The sequence below is a fragment of the Geotrypetes seraphini genome, chromosome 6 (genome assembly GCF_902459505.1).
Source record: "Geotrypetes seraphini chromosome 6, aGeoSer1.1, whole genome shotgun sequence".
Classification (NCBI taxonomy): Eukaryota; Metazoa; Chordata; class Amphibia; order Gymnophiona; family Dermophiidae; genus Geotrypetes; species Geotrypetes seraphini.
The window spans coordinates 223052845-223079919 of NC_047089.1; the positions used below are offsets into that span (position 1 = coordinate 223052845).

Here is a 27075-nt window from a genome sequence, read left to right on the forward strand (position 1 = left end):
ATTAAAAAGTAAAATAGTTTCTGGTAACTGGCCTTGGTTTAGGGAGGTATTGAGAAGGTTGGTGATCCAGATGATGATTTGCTCGGGCGCAGTTGCAAGGAGGTAGGTGGGGCAGTTGTCTAGGGGACTGCAAAGTGCGGACAGTTTTGATAATAATTTTGTTGTATCCGAGATGGACAGGCAGAGAATGAAGTCCAGATCTGGTCTGCTTTAGTAGGTTCTGTGGAATACCATGGAGTGTCAAGAGAACGATGCTCCGTGATGGTCACTTTGGCTGCTTCAGGTTGAACTGTCTTGATTTTATTTAGAAAGAAGTATGCTAGTTCTTGTGCAGTGATTTTGTTGGGGTGACACGTGGAGTCTTGTTTCGGTGGGGTGGTGAGCTGTCGCACCAGGAAGAATAATTTGTTTGTGTCTAACGTTTTGGTGCCTAGTTTGGAGGTGTAATAGTTTTTCTTGGCCTCCGAAATGTTGAATTTGTATTTATTTATCGCTTCTTTTTTTTTTTGCCAAAGTGTTCTGTGTTCCTGCATTCTGCTCTTTCTCCATTTCCTTTCCAGTCGTCTGCATAGTTGTTTGTCTGTTCTCCGTGATTTGGTGAACCAGAGGGAAGTTTGATGTTGCTTTGTTTTTCGGGAGTGGAGGGGGGTGAGGGTGTCCAGTGTGTTGGTTATGGTATGATTCCAGCTCGCTAGCATCGATGTAGTGCAGTTAGAAGGGGGGATTAGGGAGTTCGTTACTATGTTCCAGAAGAGATTTGGTTGTGTCCTTCCTCATACTAATTTATCTTCTTTATTTTGCTTTTTTCTCATTTGCATTATTCTTCCACCTGATTAAGTGGTACGTTATTACTGCATTTTCCACAGATTAGAGGAGTACGGTATAAACAACAGAATCAACTCCTCTTTTGCTTACACTGCGATTACAATTTGGAATAATCTACCTGTTTACATTAGGACGGATATCAATTATTTAAGGTTTGGTAAAAATTTGAAAACGTTTTTATATGACTTGTAATATTCATATTATGATGCTATTTTAATTATTGATTTTTTTTTAATTTTACAGTAGATTTACAGCCTCTCTGAATGTAAATTGCCTTGAACCTTTTTTGTGTAGTGCGATTAATAAATTGTGGATTCGATTCAGAATCATCTTGTTATACAGTCATTGTCTCAAGAAGATTGGATTGTACTAGAGCAGACTGCTCCAACCTGTTTTCTTTTTAATCTGGGACCACATTTTATATTTCATATCATTCGGAGGGTCAAGACACACATGTGCGCGCACAGTCACACTCTCTCTCCCACGTACCCCCTCATAGTTTTTACCCAGTCTGGTTTTCTCTTTCCCATGTATGCCCCAGCTTTCATCCAATTTCTCTCTCTCCCATGTACGCCCACAGCCTTCACCCAGGCTCTTTCTCTCCCTTGTGTCCCCCTCCCAGCTTTCACCCAGTTTATCCCCTCATCTGGCTTCAGCAAAAGAAGAAATAGTGGGATTTCAGCTTCCTGCACCATGACTCAGCTTCCTGCAAGCATGAGCTGTGCGGTTCTGGAAGTCTGGATTAGTCTCACTGTTTCAAGACTTGCAAGACTTGAAACAGCAAGACTAACTGGAACTTCTGGCACCATAGGGCTCAAGCTTTCAGAGAGCTGAGTCATGGTGAGGAAAATTCTGAGAATTGCCAAGTTGTCCAGGAAGAATCACTTGGCATGTTGTGTTCTGGCCCAGCTAATCCAGAATACTGCAGCCAAGTTGATCTTTGCAAAACGCAAGTCTGCCCATGTCTCCCCACACCTAGCCAAACTTCACTGGCTCCCAGTGATTTCCAGAATCCATTTTAAATGCTCCTGCCTTGCTTTTAAGATCATTCACGGCATCCTTCCTCCCTTAATCCCACTATCTTATAACTCCTCGAGTCCTGACTCTACCAGACTCGCCCAAAGGTATAAATTATCCTTCCCTCTCTACACGGTATTCGCTATGCAGACAAATTGGGAAAATCCCTTCTCTTCAGAATCACAGGTTTTTGGAACGACCTTACTACCCCGCTGCGGAACCTGGGCTCCCTCCAATTATTCCGCAAGCAACTGAAAGCCTGGCTTTTCACTAAAATGTAATTCTATCCCCCCTTACTCTTCTCTTCTATATATAAGTTCATGTAAACCTTTTATTTCCTTCTCTTCCTAAGTTCTTGTAAACCGTGCCGAACTCCACAACATCCGTGGAGATGATGCGGTATATAAACTTAAGGTTTAGTTTAGTTTTGTTAGCTTTTTCTTATCCCTAGCACAATTGTGGGATCGAAACAGTTAACTTCTCCCTCCGAATCCACGGTTTCAGTATCCGCGGATTCGGTTATTCACAATTTTTTTATTTTTAAAAAAAAGCTAATTCCAGACCTTCCCTGCCTCCCTCCCGGCATCCCAGACCTTACCTGGTGGTCTAGCAGGCTTTCAGGGCAGGAGCGATCTTCCTACGCTCCTGCCCCATGCAGATCACTCATAGCAAATGGCTGCCATGAGTTCCTGTAGTCTCTCGAGAGTACGATGGGAACTCACAGCAGTCATTTTATATGAGTGATCTGCATGGGGCAGGAGCGTAGGAAGATCGCTCCTGCCCTGAAAGCCCGCTAGACCACCAGGTAAGGTCTGGGATGCCGGGAGGGAGGCGGGAAGGTCCAGAATGAGGCGGGGGTGGGTCAGAGCTGGCCAAAAAGGTATTCGCGGTTTTTCACACTTCGCGGTCCGGCTCTGCACCTAACCCCCGTGGATATGGAGGGAGAAGTGTACATGGGCCAACTCCTCTGCATTTCCCTTTGTGTGGTTTGTGAATTTGTGCTTTTGTATTATTTATAATATGAATATTTATTATTTTTTATCAATTTAATTGAGCTGAAGTTTTGTAAACTGCTGTTTGTTTACAGAAGGGCGATATTAGGGAATGACATGGTGACAGAATTCATCTCCATTCCCATCCCTGCGGATAACCGCAGGAAACCATCCTGTGCCATTCTTTAGCGGCAGGCAAAAAAGCAAACAGGATGCTAGGAATTATTAAAAAGAGGATGGTTAACTAGACTAAGAATTTTATAATGCCCCTGTATCGCTGATAATTGGCCACTACTACGCAATTATCCGTACTAATTGGTACTAATAGAATTTACGCGCATATCTTCCTAGGTGCATTCTATGAAGAGGCACGCGTAAATTCTAGTGCGTGGAACTGAAAAGGGGGCCTAGCCATGAGAGGGGCGTGATACCAAGGTATTCCAAAAATGTATGTGCCCTTTTAAAGAATGCACCTGATCCGAGCCTAAGTTAGGCACAGGGATTTATACCAGATTTGGTTGCACCTAAAGTTAGTCATGGGTCCTGACGCTAAGCACTATTCTATAAACCAAATCTAGCTTTAGATATGGTTTATAGAAGAGAGTCGTTTTAGTATCTTGCTGAAATTTTGGACACCATGGAGGGTGATTTTACAACAGGTTGCCTAGGCAGAAAGTGCAACTGGGCACCTATTTTGGTGTTATTTTATGATGGATCTTTAGAAAACAGTCACACAAAACTTGCGTCAGTTGTGGGTAAAATGCAGCAGTGTACATTTAAGCTCGGGCTTGGTTTACAGATGCACAAATATGTCATAAAATACGCACGTACTTTGCAATCCTGCCTATGCTGCAGCCAAACTCCTTCCTCGAACACACCTAAACTAGCATCACATAACAAAAGGCACGAATGCTCTTCTGCCTAGTTCAGAGGTCGACAACCTGCGGCTCGCACACCACATGTGGCTCTTCTTCCATGTGTCTGCGGCTCCTCTCCCAAGTATAGATAGGCCTCCCAAACCTACTGAAGTACCTGGTGGTCCAGTGGGGGGGGGGGGGGGGTCTTTGTGGCAGGAGCACAGCCCTCTCAGCTCCTGTCTCCTCTTGGCTGCCTTCTTGCAGCAGCTTGCGGTACTACAAGAAATGCCGCAAGCAGTTGCGAAAGGTCACGGCAGCCATTTTAGAAGGTAGTTGTAAGGAGGCAGGAGTGAGAGGGCTATGCTCCTATCACAAAGATCCCTGCTGGACCACCAGGTACCTTGATAGCCTGGGGGGGGGGGCTTCCTATACAAGGTAGAGTGGAGGGGGTGGGACATTGTGGGGTTGAGCTGCCATGAGAGGGCCATGCTCCTGCCCTGAAGATCCCTCCGCTGGACCATGTACCTAGGTAGGCCCTTGGAGGAAGAGGAATCATGGGGGTGGGAGAGAGATCAAAGGGTAAGGGCCTGGAAAGGGGAAAGGGGAAAGGGGCCTTGGCTATGGGTTGGGGGAGGGAAGAATGAAAGATGCAGAGTCCTGCGAGTGATTGGAGGGGGAAAAAAGGGGAGAGAAGCTAAACCTTGGGGAGGGAAGAGAGAGTGAGAGACCTGGAATATCTCAAATCCCCTTCTCTACCCATTGCAGCTCTTTGTAAATCTTGGTTCAAGCATTTAAGGATAAAATGGCTCTTTGCTTTAAAAAGGTTGCCAACCCCTGGCCTAGTTGATACACGTGGAACCCTGGGGGTAATTCTATAAAAGCCCTTTTATTTGCAGGTAAAACAGGGTTTATCTATTGGATAAAAAGTTTATAAAATTACTCCTATGAGCATCACTTACAGCTCTACGCCACTTGCGTAAATGAACAGAAACGTGGCAGTTAGGCAGACAAGCAGCAGCAAATTGACATTTTATACAGGCACGCATAAGTGGAATAGTGCATAAATCAGAGACGCCAAGTTACCCAGTTCCAGGTTGGAAATTTTTGGCCAGTCCTGGATTTCTGACCTCCCCATCCTGGTACATCATTGGACATGCAGCACTGATTTGAAAACCTTTTTTTTTTGTTGTTGACTTGGTTACTTTGTAATCTTGTAATTGCTTGGCTTTTTATTTTAAGGCACATGTGTAAGTTGTTTATTGTATGCTGTTATTTTAATAATTTGCTATGTTCTGTTTTATTATGTATGTAATATTTTGTTTTAATTATCGTTGTTATCTGCATAGATGGTTGATATGCGGGCTACAAGTGTTTTAAATAAATAATAGATTTCAATGGGTCGGATCAGCCATTACAAATCCTACACTGGTTTGGGTTGTAAATTCAAAAACCAAGACTAGGCAAAAATCTCTAGCCTGGAACTGGGTAACTTGCATTTCTGCATAAATGCAAGATGTTGGTTACATGGGAGGGGCATGGGTGGAGCTGCCTCTTACACACAAAATTTAGGGGCCCTTTTACAAAGCCAGGTTTTGCGCTAAAATGCGCACTTAACACGGAAAAAAAAAGTAATTTGCCTATTAACGCATGCTAACCGTGCATTATTAGAAATATTTTTGGAGAGGGTGCGATGTGTTATGGGCATGGGAGAGTTATTCCATTAACCCATACACATTAGCTTGTGCTAAATAAATAACGCCAACAAACAAGGGAGAACTCAGCTCTTGTTTAATTATTTATGGGTAAAAGATGCTAATGGGAATATTAGGCCCTGATTCTATAAATGACACCTAAAAAATAGGCACCGAGGAATGCAGTGCCCAGCGGCTGTCGATCTTCAGTTAGGCGCCGTGCATAGAATCAAGCTGTGCGGCGTCTAAATTGGAGCTAGGCACCAGTAGGTGTCGAAATCTTAGGCGCTCCCCCTATTTATGCCAGGGTTTTCTTGGCCTAAATACCGGTGCCTATGTCCAATTTACATGGAAAACACCCCTACGACCTGCCATTAACCACGCCCATGTTCTAGCACAGGGGTGGGCAATTCCGGTCCTCGAGAGCCGGAGCCAGGTCAGGTTTTCGGGATCTCCACAATACATATGCATGAGATAGATTTGCATCTGAAGGAGGCGGTGCATGCAAATCCATCTCATACGGATTCACGGTGGAGATCCTGAAAACCTGACCTGGCTCCGGCTCTCGAGGACCGGAATTGCCCACCCCTGTTCTAGTAGGTACCTCAGACTAGGTGCCTACCTGAAATCAGTAGGCACCTAAACAATTTAGGCAACTAACTAGTAATTAATTTTAATTTAAGCCAATTAAGTTTGTTATCTGCACCAATTAAGCTAATTAAATAATTAAGTTAGGCACCTATATTGGCTATGTGCACCAATGTAGGCACCTGTTTTAGGCATCTTTTATAGAATCTGGATCAAGTGCATAACCAGCGAAAAAAAAAGAACATCAACAAGAAAAAGCCTAAAAATATGCTGCGTTACATCTGGGCTTAGTACATGGATAGGGTTACCAGACGTCGGGGAAAACCCAGACAAGTCCTCTTTTTAGAGGACTGCCTGGGTGCCCGAAGGGATTTCGAAAACCCGTCTGTTTCGGTTTTGGAAGTCCTCGACCTCGGGACCTCATCTGAAGGCTCTCTGCGCCTGTGTGGACGTCGATGCAGTGACATCATGTGCGTGGAAGCATGCGCACGACCTCACCTCGTCGACGTTCGCGCATGCGCAGAGGCCCTCCAGACCTCGGAGGAAGGAGACAGGAGGTTCAGCTGGGGGGTGGGGCTATGGGCAGAATGGGGTGGAGCTAGAGGCAGCGCAGGGAGGGGCTGGGGGCAGAACAGGGCAGGACCAGGTGTCCTTCTTTTTTTTTTTTTTAAAGAGGAAATCTGGCAACCCTATGCATGTGAAAATCCCACTTAAGACGTTCTAAGCCAGTGGTTCCCAACCCTGTCCTGGAGGACCACCAGGCCAATCGGGTTTTCAGGCTAGCCCTAATGAATATGCATGAGAGAGATTTGCGTATAATGGAAGTGACAGGCATGCAAATCTGCTCCATGCATATTCATTAGGGCTAGCCTGAAAACCCGATTGGCCTGGTGGTCCTCCAGGACAGGGTTGGGAACCACTGTTCTAAGCCCAGATTTCAGCATGGCTTTGTATAAGGGCCTCATAGTAAGTTACACACACTGTCACTGCATGTAAGTGCCCACAGGTACACCAGATCTATGGCTGGTGTAACTACGAGTGCCTAAATGAAAGATGCATGGATAACAGGTTACGTTAGAATTCATCATGAAATCTGGGCTCCCAGATGCTGTTGTAGAAACGCTCTTACCACGTGACATCTGAGCATCTAAATGCTTCTTAATTTTTTTGAGGTAGATCTCTGGCTCTCAGCCTAACAGCAGCTGAATTCCTGAATATGAAGCCGTGGCCCTGCCTTGTGGACTTCCTTCTTCCTTACATCTGTCCTCTGGAAAAGGGAATGTGCCGAAGGGAGTGGAGACGCAGCCGGCGCTGGCTGTGCAGTAAGAACGCTGCTGAAGAGACACTGACGATCAGATGGCATGTTAAGGTCTCCATAAGGTCGGCATAAGAATACAAGGCCTGTGGGACAGGTCTGACCTCATATATCCCTCCTTATTTTACACAGGACATGTGAGGTTGGACCTTTCCCACAAGTCTGATATTCTCCAGGAAGGATACCAAAATGTGCCAGCTAACCACGTCGAGATGGGGGGGCCTGTAGCGAGGGACAGGATGCTGGCTGGCGTAGCTCTTCATTTCTAGGCGTTGCTAAAAGTCTTTCAGCGCCGTTTGGGATTTCTCAGCGGCTGCCGCGCAGGGACGCTCAGATGTCCTATCACGCAGATTCTCAGAGATCATAAGAACATATGAATAACCTTACTGGGTCAGACCAATGGTCCATCAAGCCCAGTATCCCGTTCTCATGGAGGCCAATCCAGGTCACTAGTACCTGGCCAAAACCCAAGGAATAGCAATATTCCATGCTACCGATACAGGGGGCAAGCAGTGGCTTCCCCCATGTCTTTCTCAATAACAGACTATGGACTTTTCCTCCAGGAACTTGTCCAAACCTTTCTTAAAACCAGCTACACTATCCGCTCTTACCACACCCTCTGGCAACGCGTTCCAGAGCTTAACTATTCTCTGACTGGAAAAAAAAAATCCTCCTATTGGTTTTTTAAAGTATTTCCCTGTAACTTCATCGAGTGTCCCCTAGTCTTTTTAATTTTTGATGGAACGAAAAATCAGTCCACTTGTACCCGTTCTACTCCACTCAGGATTTTGTAGACTTCAATCATATCTCCCCTCAGCCGTCTCTTTTCCAAGCTAAAGAGCCCTAACCCTTTTAGTCTTTCCTCATACGAGAAGAGTTCCATCCCTTTTATCATCTTGGTCGCTTTTCTTTGAACCTTTTCTAGCGCCACTATATCTTTCTTGAGAAAAAGAGACCAGGATTGAACGCAATACTCCAGATGAGCTCACACTACAGAGCGATACAGGGGCATTATAATATTCATAGTCTTGTTAACCATCCCTTTTTAAATAATTCCTAGCATCCTGTTTGCTTTTTTGGCCACCGCTGCACATTGGGCGGAAGGTTTCATCGTATTGTTCCTAACAAATTTAAATCCCTCATCCCTGCACCATTGTCTCAACCACGCATTGAGACTTTGGAGCTCTACCTGCCTCTTGAGTCCTGTGCATGGAACTTGGAGCAACCCTGTAGGATCTAGATTTCAGTTTTCTCCCTAAGAGCCTAAATTTGGCTTCTAGAACCTCCCTCCCACATTTTCCTATGTCATTGGTACCTACATGTACCAGGACAGCTGGCTCCTCCCCAGCACAGCCCAGGCCTTCTCACTTCCTAAGTCCACGGAAATGGATCTGGTCCATGGGGTGACCTGTCAATTGAGCGCAGGACAAAAGCGCTCCAACAAAGATGCACCGACAATCGCGCGCAGGCCGTACGTGCGCTGCCGATCCCGCCGCTTTAAATCCATAATGTTAGCACTGTATGAGTTTTCATGCTTCCGTTGGGGGGGAACCCCCCCCCCACTACACTGAAAAACTCCTGAACTCCGAAAACTTAACAGAAAATGGAAGTTTTAAGTGTACTTAGGGGGGGTTCACCCCTCCAAACCCCCAATGGGAGCGTGAGGACTTCTACATGTACTGGGGGCTATCTCCCCATCCTCCCTCACAGAGGTAACGTTATCGGTTTAAAGTGGCGGGACCGGCGGCGCGCATACATCCTGCGCATAATTGTCAGCGCGCTTTAGTTACGGAACTGGTCCACGGTGACCTGTGGCGACACGGCAGCGCATCTTGCACAGAGGTTTCAGAGGCATAAGTGCAAATTTATAAAAGCCTGAATTGTTTATTTTTATTAGTATTTAAAGACTGCTGCTCGATATATCATCATAATGGTACGGTTAAGAGTTTGCCATTCCAAAGCGAGAAGTTTTTAACAGACTTATAAATTTAATATATGAGAGTTTACTACGTTTTTAAGAAAGGTTTGGACAAGTTCCTGGAGGAAAAGTCCATAGTCTGTTATTGAGAAAGACACGGGGGAAGCCACTGCTTGCCCTATATCGGTAGCATGGAATATTGCTACTCTTTGGAATTCTAGAATCTTGCTACTCTTTGGGGTTCCGGAATCCTGCTTGTGCTGAGATAATAGAATGTTGCTACTGCTTGGATTTTGGCCAGGTACTAGTGACCTGGATTGACCACCGTGGGAACGGGCTACTGGGCCTGATGGCCATTGGTCTGACCCAGTAAGGCTATTCTTATGTAATTCTAATGGCAACAAATTCCACAGATAAGGTACAAAAGCAAAGAAGGCAGAATTACGTGCAGAGGTTAATCTCACTAGGTGGACTGGTGGTTGACTGCTCACATGACAGCCAAGGAAAAAAAAGATTTCTGAACATTACAAGAAATTAAAGCACACAGATTGGGAATAAACAATATTACTACTATTAATCATTTCTATAGCGCTACTAGGCGTGCGCAGCACCCAAATCTCCATTTTCCCTAAGCCCCTCTTTTACTAAAGCCGGCAGCGCGGACCGGTGCAGTACATGCTCCGATGCCCATAGCAAGTGAATGGGCGTTGGAGCATTTGCTGTGCGGCACTCGGACTTTGTAAAGGATGGGGGTGGGGGGGGGCCTAAGTTTTTAGACTTGGCAAATATATACTCTAAACTAAACCTTAAATTTATATACCGCATCCCCTCCATGAATATAGAGCTCTGCACGATTTACAAGAGTTTAATAAAGGAAAAGAATAGCACATTGAGTTTGGTGGATTGAGTAGGGGGGGGGGGGGGAAGGAGAGCATTACGTTTTACATTTACGTACAATGCAGATTTCTTCCCAGCAGTAGTAGATCCTGTCTCATCACTGCTTCAGGACTAATTCAAATTAAGATTGATATTGATGTTTTAGTGAGATTTGTGAAGAGGGCTAGCAGCACTGAGAGAATTCCAGAGTCGCAGGGAATGGCAGGACTTGGATTTTGTTTTCTGCTAAATAAAGTGGCCTTGTGCTATGCAGTCTTTGTGTAATTTTTTGTATTCATTTATTTATTTAAAACATTTTTACTACGTCAATTAAAGGAAAATACAAAGTTACAATATTATATCATCATAGAAATATAGAAACATAGAAGATGACGGCAGATAAGGGCCATAGCCCAACAGGTCTGCCCACTCTACTGACCCACCCCCAAGTCTACTATCCTAGGGATCCCACTCCTGGTGACAGGTTCCCTTGTCTTAACCCTCTAAGGGATCCCACATGGGCATCCCATTTGCTCTTAAATTCTTGCACGCTGTTTGCCTCGATCACCTGCACCGGGAGCTCGTTCCAAGGATCAACCACTCTCTCGGTGAAGAAATATTTCCTGGTGCCGCCATGAAATTTCCCGCCCCTGAGTTTGAGCAGATGCCCTCTTGTGGCTGAGGGTCCTTTGAGAAAGAGAATCTCTTCTTCCATCTCAATACAGCCGGTAATATACTTAAACGTCTCGTGTCCTCGACAAGACTACACCCAAACTAATTATCAAGTCATCACCATTCTTCAATTTAGCACATCATTTTTCAATAAAAACATAACTCAAAATGTTTTATATTCACTTAAAGAAAGCTTGAACAAACCGATGGGTTTTGAGCAACTTCCTACATTGCAGGAGATTTCTACAACGGTGCAACATTCCGGACAAGGCATTCCACATCAATGGTCCGGCTGTAGAGAAACAAGAACTCTTCGTTCGTACATAGCGAGTATTCTTCTCTCTCTTTGTATCCGGCAAGCTACGATTCTCAGATCTCAACTTCCGCGGTGAAATGTACAAAATCAAACATTATTCCAGATAATATGGCAGAAAATCATAAACACCCTAGTGTATGAATTTCAGAACTTTAAAAATTTAATACGAAATGCTATGGGCAACCGTTGCAATCTCTTCAAAACAGGAGAGATATGATCATATCGGGCCACTCCCATGAGCAACTAATATTGCCTTAGTGCACGGCCATTAAACAAGTTTACTGCATGATCGCTTACTGTCATCCCTTTTGCAGGGGTTCGTGCGGTATTCCCGCGTTAACGAGTTAGTGCAGCTACATTACCGCATGCTGACTGATTAGCACAGGAATACCCACTCTCCGCCCCCCTGACACGCCACCTAAAAAAAAAAAAACAACCCCTGAAAAATATTTTATAATGCATGGTTAGTGAGCGCTAATATGGCAGTTACCGCGGGATGTCTGAGCATGTCCTGAGGTATGCCATTGTAAGCTGCATTAGGCATGTATTGACATTTGGCGCAGTGGTTGGAGCTACAGCCTCAGCACCCTGGGGTTGTGGGTTCAAACCCCACCCTGCTCCATTGTGACCCAGGGCAAGTCACTTAGTCCTCCATAGCCTCAGGTATGTTAGATAGATTGTGAGCCCACCGGGACAGAGAGGGAAAATTACTCGAGTACCTGATTGTAAAACCGCTTAGATAATCTTGATAGGCGGCATATAAAAACCTAATAAACTTGAAACTTAATGAAAAGGCCCCTGGCAGGTGCTATCAGCAAACCCAAGTGAGACCATCTCCTTCTGAATATCAACCTCTCATAAATCCCCTCTTTTACAAAGCCGAGCTAGCAGCTGCCATGTGGCAAAAGCCCCAAAGCCGCAGTTAATGCAATGGCAACCACTAGCACGGCTTTGTAAAATGGGGTGGGAAATGCTTATAGAGTCAATGTATAGAGGTGCTGGGGGGGGGAGGAGGACTGTGTGTATTTAAAAGTGTATCTAAGGCTGCTCTGCTGTTAAGGTGAAGGGTGGTATATAAGATGGTTCATAGACAGTAATGCGGAAGACAAAGGAGCGCGCCGACAATTGAGCGCAAGACGGAGGTGCGCGCCGAAGAAAAAGACTGTTTTTAGGGGCTGCGACGGGGGGTTTTGTTGGGGAGCCCCCCCCCCCACTTTACTTAATACATATCGCGGCGGCGTTGTGGGGGGTTTGGGGGGTTGTAACCCCCCACATTTTAGTGAAAACATAACTTTTTCCCTAAAAACAGGGAAAAAGTTAAGTTTTCAGTAAAATGTGGGGGGTTACAACCCCCCAAACCCCCACAATGCCCCCACAACGCGGCGCGATCTGTATTAAGTAAAGTGGGGGGTTCCCCCCCACACCCCCCATTGTAGCCCCTAAAAACAGTCTTTTTCTTCAGCGCGCACCTCCGTGCTGTGCTCAGTTGTCTGCCTGCGCCTTTGTCCCGGCGCACTTTTGACCTGACACCTATAAGATTTAGGGCTTCCTTTACAAAGCTACGCTAGCGGTTTTAGCACGCACTAAATTGCCATGTGCGCTCTGCATCCTAATTCTTCCTATCCCAGGCTCTCAATATTTGATTTATGGGGTTTCAAGCCAATTATGAGGATAGGAGGCAGATTTTTCATCATAAATATAAATTTAAATTTATAGGATTTTAAGCCAATTAAGATGACAGAAGGCAGTCCTCAGTACATATTCATGCTTCTAGAGTTTGCCTACACTGCTATTCTCTTTCTGTCTCAGATGTCAAGATAGCAGCAACAGTGCAGAAAGGGAGGTAAAGGGATATGCTGAGCAAGGAGGGGTGAGAAGGGGACATCAGAGGAGATGAAAGTGCAGATGCTGGACATGGAGAAAGTGAAAGGGGAAGTTGGAGGAGATGCTGGATATGGGAAAGGTGGAAGGAGAGGTTGGGGGACATGCAGGAAAGGGAGCAGAAAGGGATGAGAGAGTAATTGCTGGACAAAGGAGAAGGCAAGAGAGGAGATATACTGTACCTGACATGGATGGAGGGAGAGGGAAGAGAAAGGGGAGATATTGCACATGAATAGCAGAGAGATGGAAGCAGTAAAAACAAGGAGCCTGAAGCCTGGATGTTGAGGAAGGTTAAAATGTGAGTGAATTGAGAGGCAGAAAAATAAATGGAAGAACGCTGAGCATGAAAGATCAATGTCTGAGATGAACATAGGGGAGGAAATGAAGATGACAGGTAGAGAAAAAAGAAATGGTAGATGGACAGGAGACCCTGGAGAGCAAGCAAGACAAAAGAGGAAGGAAGAACTAGAGACTGGGAACAGTAAAGATTAGAAAACTAGAATCACCAGACAAAAAAAGCTGAAAAAAAATATTGGGAACTGACATCTTCTATCTTTATATTTTGCACATTATAGAAGAAAAAGCATCTCTTTCTTTTTTTTTTTTTTTTTTTTTTACAAAAAACTTTATTTAAGGCAACTTGAAAAGGTTCAAGCAAGACAGTAAATGATCACAGCCACAAATACAGCGACAAGAATAAACCAAACAATTATAAAATGAATACAAGAGCCAGATTTTCAGTTTTCTCCCACAGCCACCCCTTACCAGCCCCCTCCCCCCCAGAAGCTTCGGAATCAACATTGTAGAGAGACCTAAACCGCTGCCAGAGGGAAACATAAGCAGTCAATGATGATCCATGCTTGGAAAAATGGAGACACTCCCATGCTGCCATTTCTGACATGTTGTTAGACCACAATTACAAAGCCGGTGGTTCTGCAGCCATCCACACTTGTAATATAACTTTTTTAGCCAGTAAAATGCCCACCATAAAAAAGCGACATTCAGCATCACGGTAGCCCTGTTGTTCCAGTTCAGAAGTGAGACCCAGCAAAAGTATCCGATAAGACCATTCACAAGAGCTCTCTACCACCGTCCCCAGCACCTGAAACACCCCATTCCAAAAGGAAGTTATGGTGGGGAATTCTAAGAAATGGTGTCTGAGCATCCTTTACCAGTCATACCACCCATAAGCCCATCTGTTTGCCCCTACATCTACTAATGTAAGCATTATGGAGTAGTTTGTATTGAAGCTCCTGGAGATTGGCATTAGGACCCAGGGAGGCCGCCAAGGTGAAACCCAGAGCAAGATCACAGTCCAAGACCCTCTCTCCCAGTGCATCCTCCCACAAATGCACTAAGATGGGGGAAAAATGTGTGGGACGCCGTTCACGTCCCATGTTATACCACACTGATAGTCTGTTCTGGGTCACAGGGGTGCCCATAAAAAGTTGATCCAACTCTGTGAACATGGAGCAGGCGCTGGCCCCCTGACCCAAAGATGACATATAGTGGGGGGCCTGCAGGAATGCAAAAAAATGAGTAGGGGGCACTCCCCACATCTTTTGGCAATCCAAAAAAGAAAGAAGGGAACCACCGGCCAGCTGAGTCAACTGGCCAATGAATCGACAGCCAGACTGTTTCCAGCTCTCAAAGGGTGACCGGAAGAGGCCAGCTGGAAAAGCCGGGTTACCCACCAATTCAACGAAAGAGGACAGCCCACTAGCTTATGTGACGGATCCCTGCCACAAGTCCCAGGCATGTTGCAAGGCACAAAGCATTGGAGATAAATGGATCCAGCGATCCCGCACATGGAAAACAGTGAATAGAGTGTATGGGTGAGCTTCCAGTTGCCACATGTGAGAGGGAGCAAATTTGTAATGCCTGGTATAGAGCTCAGGAAGCTAGTGCAGTAAAGCTGCCACATTGTATAGGCACATCCCCCCCCCCTGGATCTTGGGTTAATTTGTGATTCCCAATGAGTGCCCTACGACCACGCCAAAGAAAAGAAGAGATTATGCCCCAATTCATGTCAACGTCTTGACACCACACCCAAAGGGGCAGCATCTGTAAGGAGTATAACAATTTTGGTAATAGTACCATCTTGGTCAAGGTGACGCGTCCAAAAAGCAAGATCAGCAACTTCTTCCATAACGTCTTAACATGATCGATCTTGTCTAATACATTTTTGCAATAGAGGACAGCAGGATCTCGGTGCAAATGGACCCCCAGATATTTAAGAGAGCCCGATGACCATTTGAACGGAAAAGCCAATAGTGATCTGCCACCACCAGAAAAAGATACCGCCATAGCCCCCGACTTATCAAAATTGATACGTAATCCTAAAAAGGAGCCAAACTCCTGTATCATTGAAATAAGAATAGGAACATCACGAGCTGCTGAATCTATAAAAACAAGCATGTCATCAGCAAAATTTGATAATTTTAATTTTATAAGTGGGGGGGGCCCACTCGAATGCCAGACAGGCCATCCGATTGGCGTATCTTGCATGCCAAAGGTTCTAAAGCCAACATGAAAAGCTTGGGGGATAGTGGGCACCCTTGCCTGGTGCCGCGGTGCAAAGAAAAGAGAGAGGTGAGGGTGCCGTTAACCAGTATCTGTGCTGTCGGAACCCAGTACAAAAAGCAAATCCCAGCCAAGAAACTCCCCATAATACCCACCTGAGGCAAAATCCAAAAGAGATGATCCCAGAGGATTTTATCGAATGCCTTCTCGGCATCTAAACTGGTAATAATAGCATCCCCCGGTGCAGTTCCCCCTGCCTGCAGCACCTGTAGCGCCCAAAGCACATTCGTGGACATAAACATACCTGGTAGCATCCAAGTCGGGTACACTGAGGTCATTTTCAGTGGATTAGTAAGGGGGCTTTGGGGGGGGGATGCGGTCTGCCCTGGGCACAGTCTTCCTAAGGGCACAACAGCACCCCTCATACTCTCCACTCCACTCCCCCCCCCACTCACTCGCTCCTTGCTCCTCTCCTTGCCATGCATGCCCCTTGCCTTCCCCTGTACCTTTTTGGTGCTCTCTTCGACATCATTCCAGACATCATCAACCAGAAGGACCCGTTTCAAGATTTCGAGTTTACACCCAGTTGCGTCTACTACGAACTATCAAGACTCAAAGTAGATAAAGCCATGGGACCAGACAACCTATATCCCAGAGTACTAAGAGAATTGAGTGAAGTCCTGGCAGAACCATTATCTGTTCTTTTCAATCTCTCCCTAAGCACAGGAAGAGTCCCCTTGGACTGGAAAACTGCCAACGTTATCCCACTCCACAAAAAGGGATGCAGGACAGAGATGGCAAACTACAGACCAGTGAGTCTCACGTCTATAGTGTGCAAGCTCATAGAAACACTGATCAAACGACATCTTGGCATAATCCTAGACGAGGAAAACCTACGTGATCCCCACCAGCACGGATTCACCCAGGGCAGATCCTGCCAATCTAACCTGATTGGTTTTTTTGACTGGGTTACTAGGCAGCTAGATGCCGGAGAATCAATGGATGTGGTGTATTTGGACTTCAGTAAAGCTTTTGATAGCGTCCCACACCGAAGGTTATTGAACAAACTGAAATCAATAGGGTTAGGGAACACTCTAACTACATGGGTTGAGGATTGACTGAGTGGTAGACTTCAGAGGGTGGTGGTAAACGGTACCCCTTCCAAAACGTCAGGCGTGATCAGTGGAGTGCCGCAAGGCTCGGTCTTGGGCCCGATTCTATTCAACTTATTCATAAGAGATATGACCCAAGGACTTAGAGGAAAGGTATCAATGTTCGCCGACGACGCCAAACTTTGCAACATAGTAGGTAAAAGCATTTTGCCTGATAATATGACGCAAGATCTACTACTGCTTGAACGGTGGTCAGCAACATGGCAACTAGGCTTCAATGCTAAAAAGTGTAAGGTAATGCACCTGGGTAAGAAAAACCCGCACAGAACTTACATACTAAATGGTGAGACCTTGGCCAGGACCACGACGGAACGTGATCTAGGGGTGATCATTAGTGATGACATGAAGGTTGCAAATCAAGTGGAGAAAGCTACCTCCAAGGCAAGGCAAATGATGGGTTGTATCCGTAGAGGTTTTGTCAGCAGGAGACCTAAAGTTATGATGCCGCTGTACAGGTCCATGGTGAGGCCTCACTTGGAGTATTGCGTTCAATTCTGGAGACCACACTACCGGAAGGATGTGCAGAGAGTCGAGTTGGTTCTCACGTATGAAGAAAGACTGAATAAACTGAGGCTGTACTCACTTGAGGAACGAAGAGAGAGGGGTGATATGATTGAAACATTTAAGTACATCACGGGCCGTATCGAGTCGGAAGAAGATATCTTCTACCTCATGGGACCCTCGACCACCAGGGGGCATCCGCTGAAAATCAGGGGAGGGAAGTTCCATAGCGACTCCAGAAAATACTTCTTCACTGAAAGAGTGGTGGATCATTGGAACAAACTCCCACTGCAGGTGATTGAGGCCAACAGCGTGTCGGACTTTAAGAGAAGATGGGATATTCACAGGGGATCCCTAGGGGAGTGAAACCAGAGGGCGGGTATTTGGAATGGGCAGACTTGGTGGGCTATAGCCCTTTTCTGCCGTCTTTTTCTATGTTTCTATTCCGAGACCTGTGCCTAGGAAATGACGTCAAAGGGGGGGCCAACACTGATGTGGGCAGCATGCTGCTCACGCTGGAGAAGTGTACCTGGCAAGGGGGGCAGGGAAGAGAGCGGGGGAGGGGCGCCACTCTCCCTTACGCCACTGGTCATATTCTATAACTATGCGTGCAATTTTTTGAAATGCACTCAACATGCTCATGGCTAAACCCCTTTTGAGTCAAATGCTAGTAGAGTTAGGCACCATGTCTTATAGAAGAGCACACAGTTACATAAGTACACCACCTTGGAATTCGATATACCACGTGGACAAGGTGTACTAAACGGTTTACGGTTTACGGTACGCAAGCATTTTCACTATCTGCCCTGGCAGGCTCACAGTCTATCTAATGCAGTGGTTCCCAACCCTGTCCTGGAGGACCCCCAGGCCAATCGGGTTTTCAGGCTAGCCCTAATGAATATGCATGAGAGAGATTTGCATATAATGGAAGTGACAGGCATGCAAATCTGCTCCATGCATATTCATTAGGGCTATCCTGAAAACCCGATTGGCCTGGGAGTCCTCCAGGACAGGGTTGGGAACCTATGATCTAATGCACCTGGGGCAATGGAGCATTCAATGACTTGCCCAGGGTCACAAGGAGCAGTGCGGGCTTTGAACCCACAACCTGAGGCTGCCGAGGCTGTAGCTCTAACCAGTACGCCACACTCTCTTCATAAAAAGTGGTTAAAAACCCCAATAAATAAATAAATATGATGTCCACAGAAATTTTAATACAAGCCAATTAACTTCACCCAATTATTGATAGCTAAGGGCTCGTTAATGAATTTCCACGCACCAATCTGGGCACCATATGAGGGGGGGTGCTGAAAATTTCTCAGCCCGACCAAGAAGAGAATGACGTGACTATGGTTCAATCAATGATCTGAAACAAAGTCAAACCATAGAATTTCGTTTCTGCAAATTGGCACGTGATGAAATAAGATAACTCTCTTTCTGCGCTCAGAATTTAGGAAGCTGGTTGGTAACTTTTCAGCACCCTCTCGTATACAGAATCTGGGCGGGGGGAAGAGGTTGCTAAGTATAACCAATGTTTGCAAGGCTTTACCTCCCTTTTGTCGAGCTGCGCTAGAAGTTTTTAGTGCAGGCCAGTGAGGTAAGTGCTCTGACACTCATAGGAATTCTATGAACATTGGAGCAGTTACCGCGCTGGCTTGCATTAGAAACCGCTAGGGCAGCTTGCTAAAAGGGGCCCTTAATTTGGTGAATGCTCTGTTCTCAATTGAAAATCAAGTGATAGCGATTTTAAATTGTAAAACACGTTTATTTTAAATTCTCATTCAGCAAGTCCTATATAGTCAGTGGTGCGCCGTGTTTTTTAAAAATGTATATTATTTTATTATTGTACATATGCAGCTGTGAATTGTTTTTATGGATATAAATGATCTTTATTTATCTATTTGGATTTATTAGCCACTTTTTATGAGAAAATCACTCAAAGTGATTTACAATTCATTGAATAGTAATCAGGTACTCTTAAGTATTTTAATACTAATCCTATACTTTACAATAGGTGTTCAGTTTAAAGTTTGAGATGATATGTTTCTTGCAGTCAGAACCTATGTAACAGTGTATTGATAATAATCAAGTTTCATTTTGGGGTTTTCTTGGTACAATAACTTTCTAATTCAATAATTATTTGTAAGGAAAGTTGTTTTCACATATCAGTTGACATTCATGTTATAGTGCCATCTAGTGGCCAATGGAGATTTTTTAATACAGTACAGTATATAACTTTTTTAAAATCATTTACTTACTGCAGGGTTGGCTTGTGAGATACTTTTAAAATGACCAAGTCAACATGATCTACCAATAATAAAAATTAAAAAAAAAAATACAAGCACACTGTACACACAGAAAATGTTAATTATCATTTATATTTGGAGTTTTTTCAAAGAGGTCAAGACAGATGTCTTTAAAATATGCAATGTCACCTCAGTAACAACTATAGAAAAATAGAGAAATATAGCGCAAAATATAGACAGCAGATATAAATTCTCAAAATGGACATATTTTGATCACTAAATTGAAAATAAAATCACTTTTCCTACCTTTGTTGTCTGGTGATTTAACTTTCTTCTGACTGTGCATTCAATATTTCTTCCTCTCCTCCAGACCTCATTCCATTGCCTAACCAACATCTCTCTCTTTCCCTCCATGAGTCCAACTTTTTCTTCCTCTCTTCCTGCCACCTCCCCTTTCTTTCTTTCTCTCTCCCTGCCCCATTTCTTTCTTTATCCCTGCCCCTGATGCAACAACAGGCTAGGTGCATGCAGCAACTGCACAAGTCTTCCCCCGCTCCCCTCCCCCCCCGACGTCAATTCAGACGTCAGAGAGGAAGTTCCGGGCCAGCCAATAATACATTAAACATTAATAATATTGAATATAAAGCCATACTGGTGAACTAAATAGAAAATTAATCATTGAAGATATATATAAAATATTGTTGATGTTCATTTTTAATATACATACAGTAAGTCTTACTGTATGTATGTTATGGGCATCTCTCCTGCAGGTAGTCTTCAGGGGGGGTGAGGGACGACAGGTTGCCACTAAACTTATCGCAGCAATAAGCTCAGCAGCAATCTGATTTTTTTTTTTTTTTTACTGTTGGTAAACTTTATTAAGCCAAACAAAACACAATACAATAGCTGAAACCCCCCCAGAACAAAACCACCCCTGACACAGCAGGGGGCATAGTATAGCAAATACTGACATACTTAGATTCTTTGGTACGTACTAAGAAAACACCATAAGACTATTACCCCCCCCCATCCAAACCTCCCCCCAAACCCCCTCACCCCCCAAGAAGGATATATGTCATTAGCGCACCGCAAAAGCAGCCCAAGAAGTCCATTCAAGAAGGTAAGTGTCCAGAGTCAGCCCATGCAAGCCGCTACTGATCAAAAGCGGACCATATCTTACAATAGTTCTGCAACTGGTTTCGTCGAAAAGCAGTCAATTTTGACATTTGCTGTATTTAGGTTACCTTGGCCACCAACACCTGTACTGAAGGAAGGGTCAACTGCTTTCAAGTGGCGGCCAATAATAGCTTGCCTGCCGTCAAAACCAGATGTACCCATTTCTTCTGACGGCTGGGCAAACCTGTCGGCCCATCATTTAGCAAACAACATTCAATGGATTTGGGGACATCTCGACCCACCACTTCCCCCATGAAGTGCCACACAGTGTTCCAGTAAGACTGAGCTATAGGACAGGACCAAATATGTTCAAAAGAACCCCCCCCCCCCACACACACACACACACACATACACAGCCTCGCTAACACTCCTCTGAGCCAAATATCGCCCGAAGGCGCACCGGTGTATAATACCAACAATAAAATAATTTATACCCATTTTCGACCATGTTACTGACAATAGATACCTTAAACAGTGATCGAAAAATAATCCCCCATTCCTAATCAGAATAGCTCTTACCCAGTATCCCCTCCCATTGCTGCCTATATTTCGAAGGAGGAGGAAGGTATGCCAAATGAGCCTGATATAACTTTGTAATATTACCCCTACCACTACTTCCCATCACCACCTTCCCCAAAGACAATTGCTCAGAGGACGTCAAATCAGGCAAGGCTTTCCAGCGAATAAAGCTTTCAAGTTGCCTATAATGAAACAAATCCCGGGGCAAAAAGCCATATTCTTCAATTAAGACAGAAAACAGAATAAGCTGTCCCTCCTCCAACAGTTGACCCAGTGTGTGAAGACCCTTCCTACCCCAGGATCGAAAAGTCTGATCAAGCTCTCCTGGGGGAAATTTTGGTGCATATGTGATGGTTGTTCCTAGGAAATAGAGCTGCCCCCCAAAACAACGAGTGCACATCCGTACCCACATTAAAAGCATATGGCGGATAATGGGATTATCCGTCATAGCGATATCCCATACCAAAGGCGTTGGAAGCCAAGGTATGACTCACAGTGGCGCCCTACTCAGAATCTCCTGCTCCATACGCACCCAAGCTTTACCGCAATCCCACTTCCAATTAGTCAAAAACCCAAGCTGCGTGGCCTGATAATAATACTGAAAGTGAGGGACCGCTATACCACCCAGCCGGCTAGGCTGATAAAGCATCGCGCGAGCCACCCTTGGAGTTTTGTTCTTCCAAATATACATACACTTTTCTCTCCAAATGAGGGAAAAAATTTCTGGCAAAGCTATAGGCAACACAGAAAAAAAGTAAAGCAACCTCGGAAGCACCACCATTTTCACCATGTGTATTCTGCCAAGTCAAGAAATGTTCAGATGCTGCCATTTCTCAAGATCCCTCCAAATAGAGCTAAGGGCAGATGGGTAATTCACCTCATACAACAAATTTAGATTTCTAGTAAGATTAATCTCCAGATAGCGTAACATCAAAACTGATAGGAAGAGGAGAGCACCTGGCAGTCCTCCACCAACAGTGACAGGTCCAAAATTTACAACTTGGACATGTTGATTTTAAAGCCCGACACCTGGCCAAAGTCATCCAAAAGCTCAACCACCACTGGGAGCAACAAAACAGGGTCTCGCAAAGTGAATAGGACATCATCTGCAAATAAAAGTAATTTGGTTTCTATACCACCAAAAAGTATACCCTGAACAGCTTGAGACTGCAGGACCAATTGCGCCAAGGGTTCCATTGCCAGTGCAAACAGCACAGGGGAGAGCGCACACCTCTGCCTGATCCCCCGACCCAACACAAAACTCTCCATATAGCCACCATTAATGTTTCATGCAGCCAAGGGAGCAGCATACAACGCCCTCAGCCACTGCAGAAAGTGCCCATTGATACCTACTCTGTCTAGAACATGAAACAGATAGGGCCAGTAGACCCTATCAAATGCCTTTTCAGCATCAATCCCTTGGCTGCTTGCCAAATAAGATGGCACACCCATCGGATATTATCAAATGTTTGCCGACCTCTCACAAAGCCCGACTGATCATCCACCACCAATTGTGGCATATAGGCCTGCAACCACTTAGCCAAAATCTTGGTAAAGATCTTATAATCCACGTTGAGCAGGGATATAGGCCGATATGAGGCACATAAAGTGGGGTCCTTGCCTGGCTTCAATATCAGGGTAATACCCACCATCTGCCACGAATGTGGCAAAGCCCCTGTCTCCACAATCCCATTCAAGAATCATAAGAGCGAAATAGTCAAAGCCATACGAAAAGTCTTGTAGAATTTTGTAGTGAAACAATCTAAACCAGGTGCCTTACCCACCGCCATATCTTTAATAGTCCACTGTATTTTCTCAGTCGAAACAGGCAGGGATAATTCCGCCGCTGCCCCTGGAATAAGACGAGGCAAAGGAATACACTCCAAAAAATGCTGAATATCCAAGTCGGACGGCCAATGTTCTGAAAATATTGGGTAAACACCCTTTGAATTTGTTCAGGCATTGTGCATGCTACCCCATTGGCCCCTTGTATCATAGTAATCACATTCTGATTTTCAATTTATGGGCTAACAGCCTACCCGTCTATTAGCCGATTCAAAATATTCTTGTCTAAGACCCTGCAATTTAACACAAATAGCCTCCAAAGTCAGGCCTTGTAAATCAAGCTTAAGTTGTTTCAACTGAGATTCCTTGTCATGGGGAAGGCGACAACCCTTATGCTCCCTTTCTAAAGCATAAATTTGATCCTGACGTTCTCCCTCCCACTGCCTGTGGACCTTCTACACATGAGCTCCCAAACCTATAAGTTTACCCCTCAGAACCACCTTCAAGCATCCCCACAAGGTCTCAGGGGAAGTATCAAGCAGATCATTAAACTGAAGATGGTCACCCAAGTCCTTACCTAGCTGCTGCACATGGGTCGGGTCCAGGCTGTCATCCAGATGCCCCACTGCCTAGGTTGAAATGCTAACCCAATGCATATAGGGGCATGATCAGACCACACCCTAGATTCAATAGTAGAGGAGCTAACCTCCGCTACCAGGTCTTGCCCACCAACCAAAGATCTATCCGAGAGTAGGAGGAATGAACTTCAGAATAATGGGTGTAATCATGCTCTCCTGGGTTTTGGTGCCTCCACACATCAATAAGGTCCCAAACCTCCAAAAAGAGGTGTAACTGACGCCTCTCCAGCTTACCATACCCTATCCCCTGAGTGGAGTTTCCAAAGCTACATTGGCGCAAGGTAGGGCCGGATTGGTACACAAAAACTTGCAGGTCCTCTCAAGATTTTTTCGCCACCATGCAGCTATCACTCACAAATGTTCACCAGTCCCAAAAAACAAATAAGCCATCAGGTGCCACTAATTGTAGCTAATGAAGCCAGAGTTAAGCTGCCATGTCGAACGGTGACATCACCGGAAGTCAGTAACCGATTTTCTAACCAGCACCTGTGACATGGACGCCGGTTAGAGAATTGGGTTATTAAGTGGGCTTAGGCCTCTGTCCGTGAGGACAGACGTGTTGCTCTATAGGACATCCGTGTGCAATTTTCAAAAGCCGCTTAGGCGGCTTCTGTGATTGGACGTCCTATACAGAATCCGGCCCTACACGGTGTATAGGATGTATGTCTTTCTTTCTCTCTCCTTGGCCCTTTTCTTTCTGTCTCTCTCCCTTGCCCACTGTCTGTCTTTTTTTTTTTCTCTTTCTCTTTCTTTTCTTGGCTTCTGGCTGTCTGTCTTTATTTCTGTCTGTCTCTCTCCCTTTCTGTCTGTCTCTCTGTCCCCCTGTCTGTATATCATTCTTTCTCTCTTTCTCCTTGGCCGCTGGCCGTCTGTATGTCTTTTTTTCTTTCTCTCTCTCTCCTTGGCCGCTGTCTGTCTCTGTATTTTTTTTCTTTCTCTCTCTCTCCCCTTGGCTGCTGGCTGTCTGTTTTTCTGTCTGTCTGTCTTTCTGGCATCCTGTCTGTCTGTCATTGTTTCATTCTCTCTCTCTCCTTGGCCGCTGTCTGGATGGCTGTCTGTCTTTCTTTCTATCTGTCTCTCTGACCCCTTGTCTGTTTGTCTTTCCTTCTGTCTGTCTTTCTCCCTTTCTGTCTGTCTCTCTGGCCCTCTGTCTGTCTGTCATTCTTTCTTTCTCTCTGTCTCCTTGGCCGCTGTCTATCTGTCTGGTTTTTTTTCTTTCTCTCTCTGTCCTTGGCCGCTGTGTGGATGGCTGTCTTTCTGTCTGACTTTCTGCCTGGCCCCCTGTTTATCTTTCTGGCTGTCTCTCTGCCTGGCCCCTGTCTCTGTCCTTGGCCCCCTGCCTGTATTTCTCTGTCTCTTCGGGCCCCGTTCTGTCTGTCGGCCTCCCAGCACACCCCTCCCTCCAAAGTAGCCCCCTTCCCCTCTCCCCCTCCACTTCCTTGAGCCGTAGTATTTTTTTTTAAAATCTTATAACAGCCGCTGCACAGCCTCCTACAAAGCAGCACCGGAACCGAATGCCGGTGCTGCCGCTGTCAAACCGCCACCGCAACTGCCATTCTCCCGCCGGTCCGACAAATGCGCCTGAAGCCGACCACCGTTGACACAGCTCCAGAGTTGCACTCTTCCTGCCGGTCTGACAAACACGCCTGAAGCCGACCGCCATTGACACAGCTCCACAGTCGCGCGCCTCCAGCCCCTGGAAGCGCCGTGAGGTGTGAAATAGAATACTGCCATAGAAGCACACCTCACGGCACCAGGAATCACAGATTTTCAAGAGCGCATGCGCGCTCTAGGGTTTTATTATTATAGATGAAGAGAATGCAGCACAAGAAGAAAATGGATCAGACAAGATGAAGAGAAAACTTTTATTAAAATAGTCCAACATGGCCATATTTTGCCTGTGGCAGGCTGCTATTACTGGGAAGGTGCGCCATGGCTGAGGGGAGCTGGGCCTTTAGAATCCCCTTTAGTCACTGCCCCTGAAGCAGCCTGCCACAGGGGATATGTGGCCACGTTGAACTATTTTAATAAAAGTTCACTCTTCATCTTGTCCAATCTATTTTCTTCTGTTTCAATCGTCTGCGGATTACACCTGCCTCTTTTGTGTCGATACTTATGAAGGGAATTACAATGCTCTGGGTCTGAGATGAAAACCTCCCTGCACGCGAGTGTGCATACTGAACATGTCAGAATGACAGGACCTCAAGGAGACCTTTATTCACTGATCATAATTGATGAGGTGGTCTATAGATACGCAAGGAAGAGTGCTTCATTACACAAAGCCCTATGAATCAGTGTCAAGATTTTAAATTGGATATGCCATATGATAGGAAGCCAATACAAGCTTTTTTAACACAGACGCTATTTGCTCAAAGTGGCAACCCCTAATAACACGCATGCCATAGTATTCTGGGCTACTTGCAATACCCACAAAGAAGATTGGGAGTAACCCCAAAGATGAAGCATTGCAATAGTCCAATTAAGGTATGATCAGGCTCTGAATTGCTGTTCAAAAATTTGGTCCACTCAATCTTTTCGATATGGATAGCATCCTCAACTTACAAAATGCTGTTCTAACAATCTGTTTCAATTGAGATTCAAAGGAAAGTGGAGAGTCTAATATTATCCCCAAATCAGAAATTTCAGAAAGAACAGAAATAGAAATTCTATCAAAAGGAATCAGTTAACAAGTACAATTGGAATAAGTCTGTGATGGCCACGGAGGGTCCCATTGCATATAGGCGCCCATTACAGAATCGCACCTAACTAAAACTTAGGCACCTGTAATTTATTTATTTAAGAAATTTTATAGACCGCCTTTAAACAAAGGGCTACTTTTACGAAGGCGCATTAGCGGGTTTAATGTGCTTGACTTTTCACCACGCGCAAACCGGAAAATTACCACCTGCTGAAGAGGAGGCGGTAGCGGCTAGTGCGGCCGGCGGTTTAGCACACGCTATTACGCGCGTTAAACCGCTACCACGCCTTCGTAAAAGGAGCTCAAAATGCTTTACATACAAATAAACATATATAAATATAAACATAAGGCAGAATTACAATTCTAAAATCAAAACTAAATTACAATATCATAAATTTTTTTTTAAAAAAACCCCAAGAGATACAATTCTCACCCAACAAACAAACAATACCCAGCCTAAAGGATCCTCCAGGCGATCAATAATAAAGGCATTTAAAGATCCACTTATTGACTTGAACAAACAGAGCCAAGACAGAAGTTACATTGTAGGCCAGGGTTTTAAAGGCCTATATTCAGGGCCGGATTTAGATGAAGAGAGGCCCTAGGCTATTCCACTTATGAGGCCCTTTCACCTCCCATTTTTAAGTTTGTAAATTACACAAGAGATAATAAAATACATCATTACTGTGATATATATCAATATGTTAAATGAAACATGTTGTTATTGATACTAACCTTTATAAAAAATGTGACACGGATAATAAATAAAAAAAAGTCGAGAACACTTATTTGGACATTTATTCTCAGCACCATATATAGTACTTGTAACAATAACTAATCAAACATAATACACAACATTGCCCCTTCCT

General features: G+C 44.9%; 1 protein-coding gene across 9 annotated transcripts in view; it reads right to left on the reverse strand.

Moving 5' to 3' along the window:
• ANK1 (ankyrin 1) overlaps positions 1-27075 on the reverse strand; it is a 355025-nt gene that overhangs the window by 275011 nt on the left and 52939 nt on the right. Inside the window, exon 1 of one of the 9 annotated variants that reach the window (XM_033948946.1) lies at positions 7100-7282. The exons of the other annotated variants lie outside the window; for them this stretch is intronic. Within the exon in view, the coding sequence (XP_033804837.1) occupies positions 7100-7117 (18 nt within the window). The 5' untranslated portion in view covers positions 7118-7282. Of the gene's footprint in view, positions 1-7099; positions 7283-27075 lie in introns of those variants that run through there. 9 annotated transcript variants of the gene reach the window in all.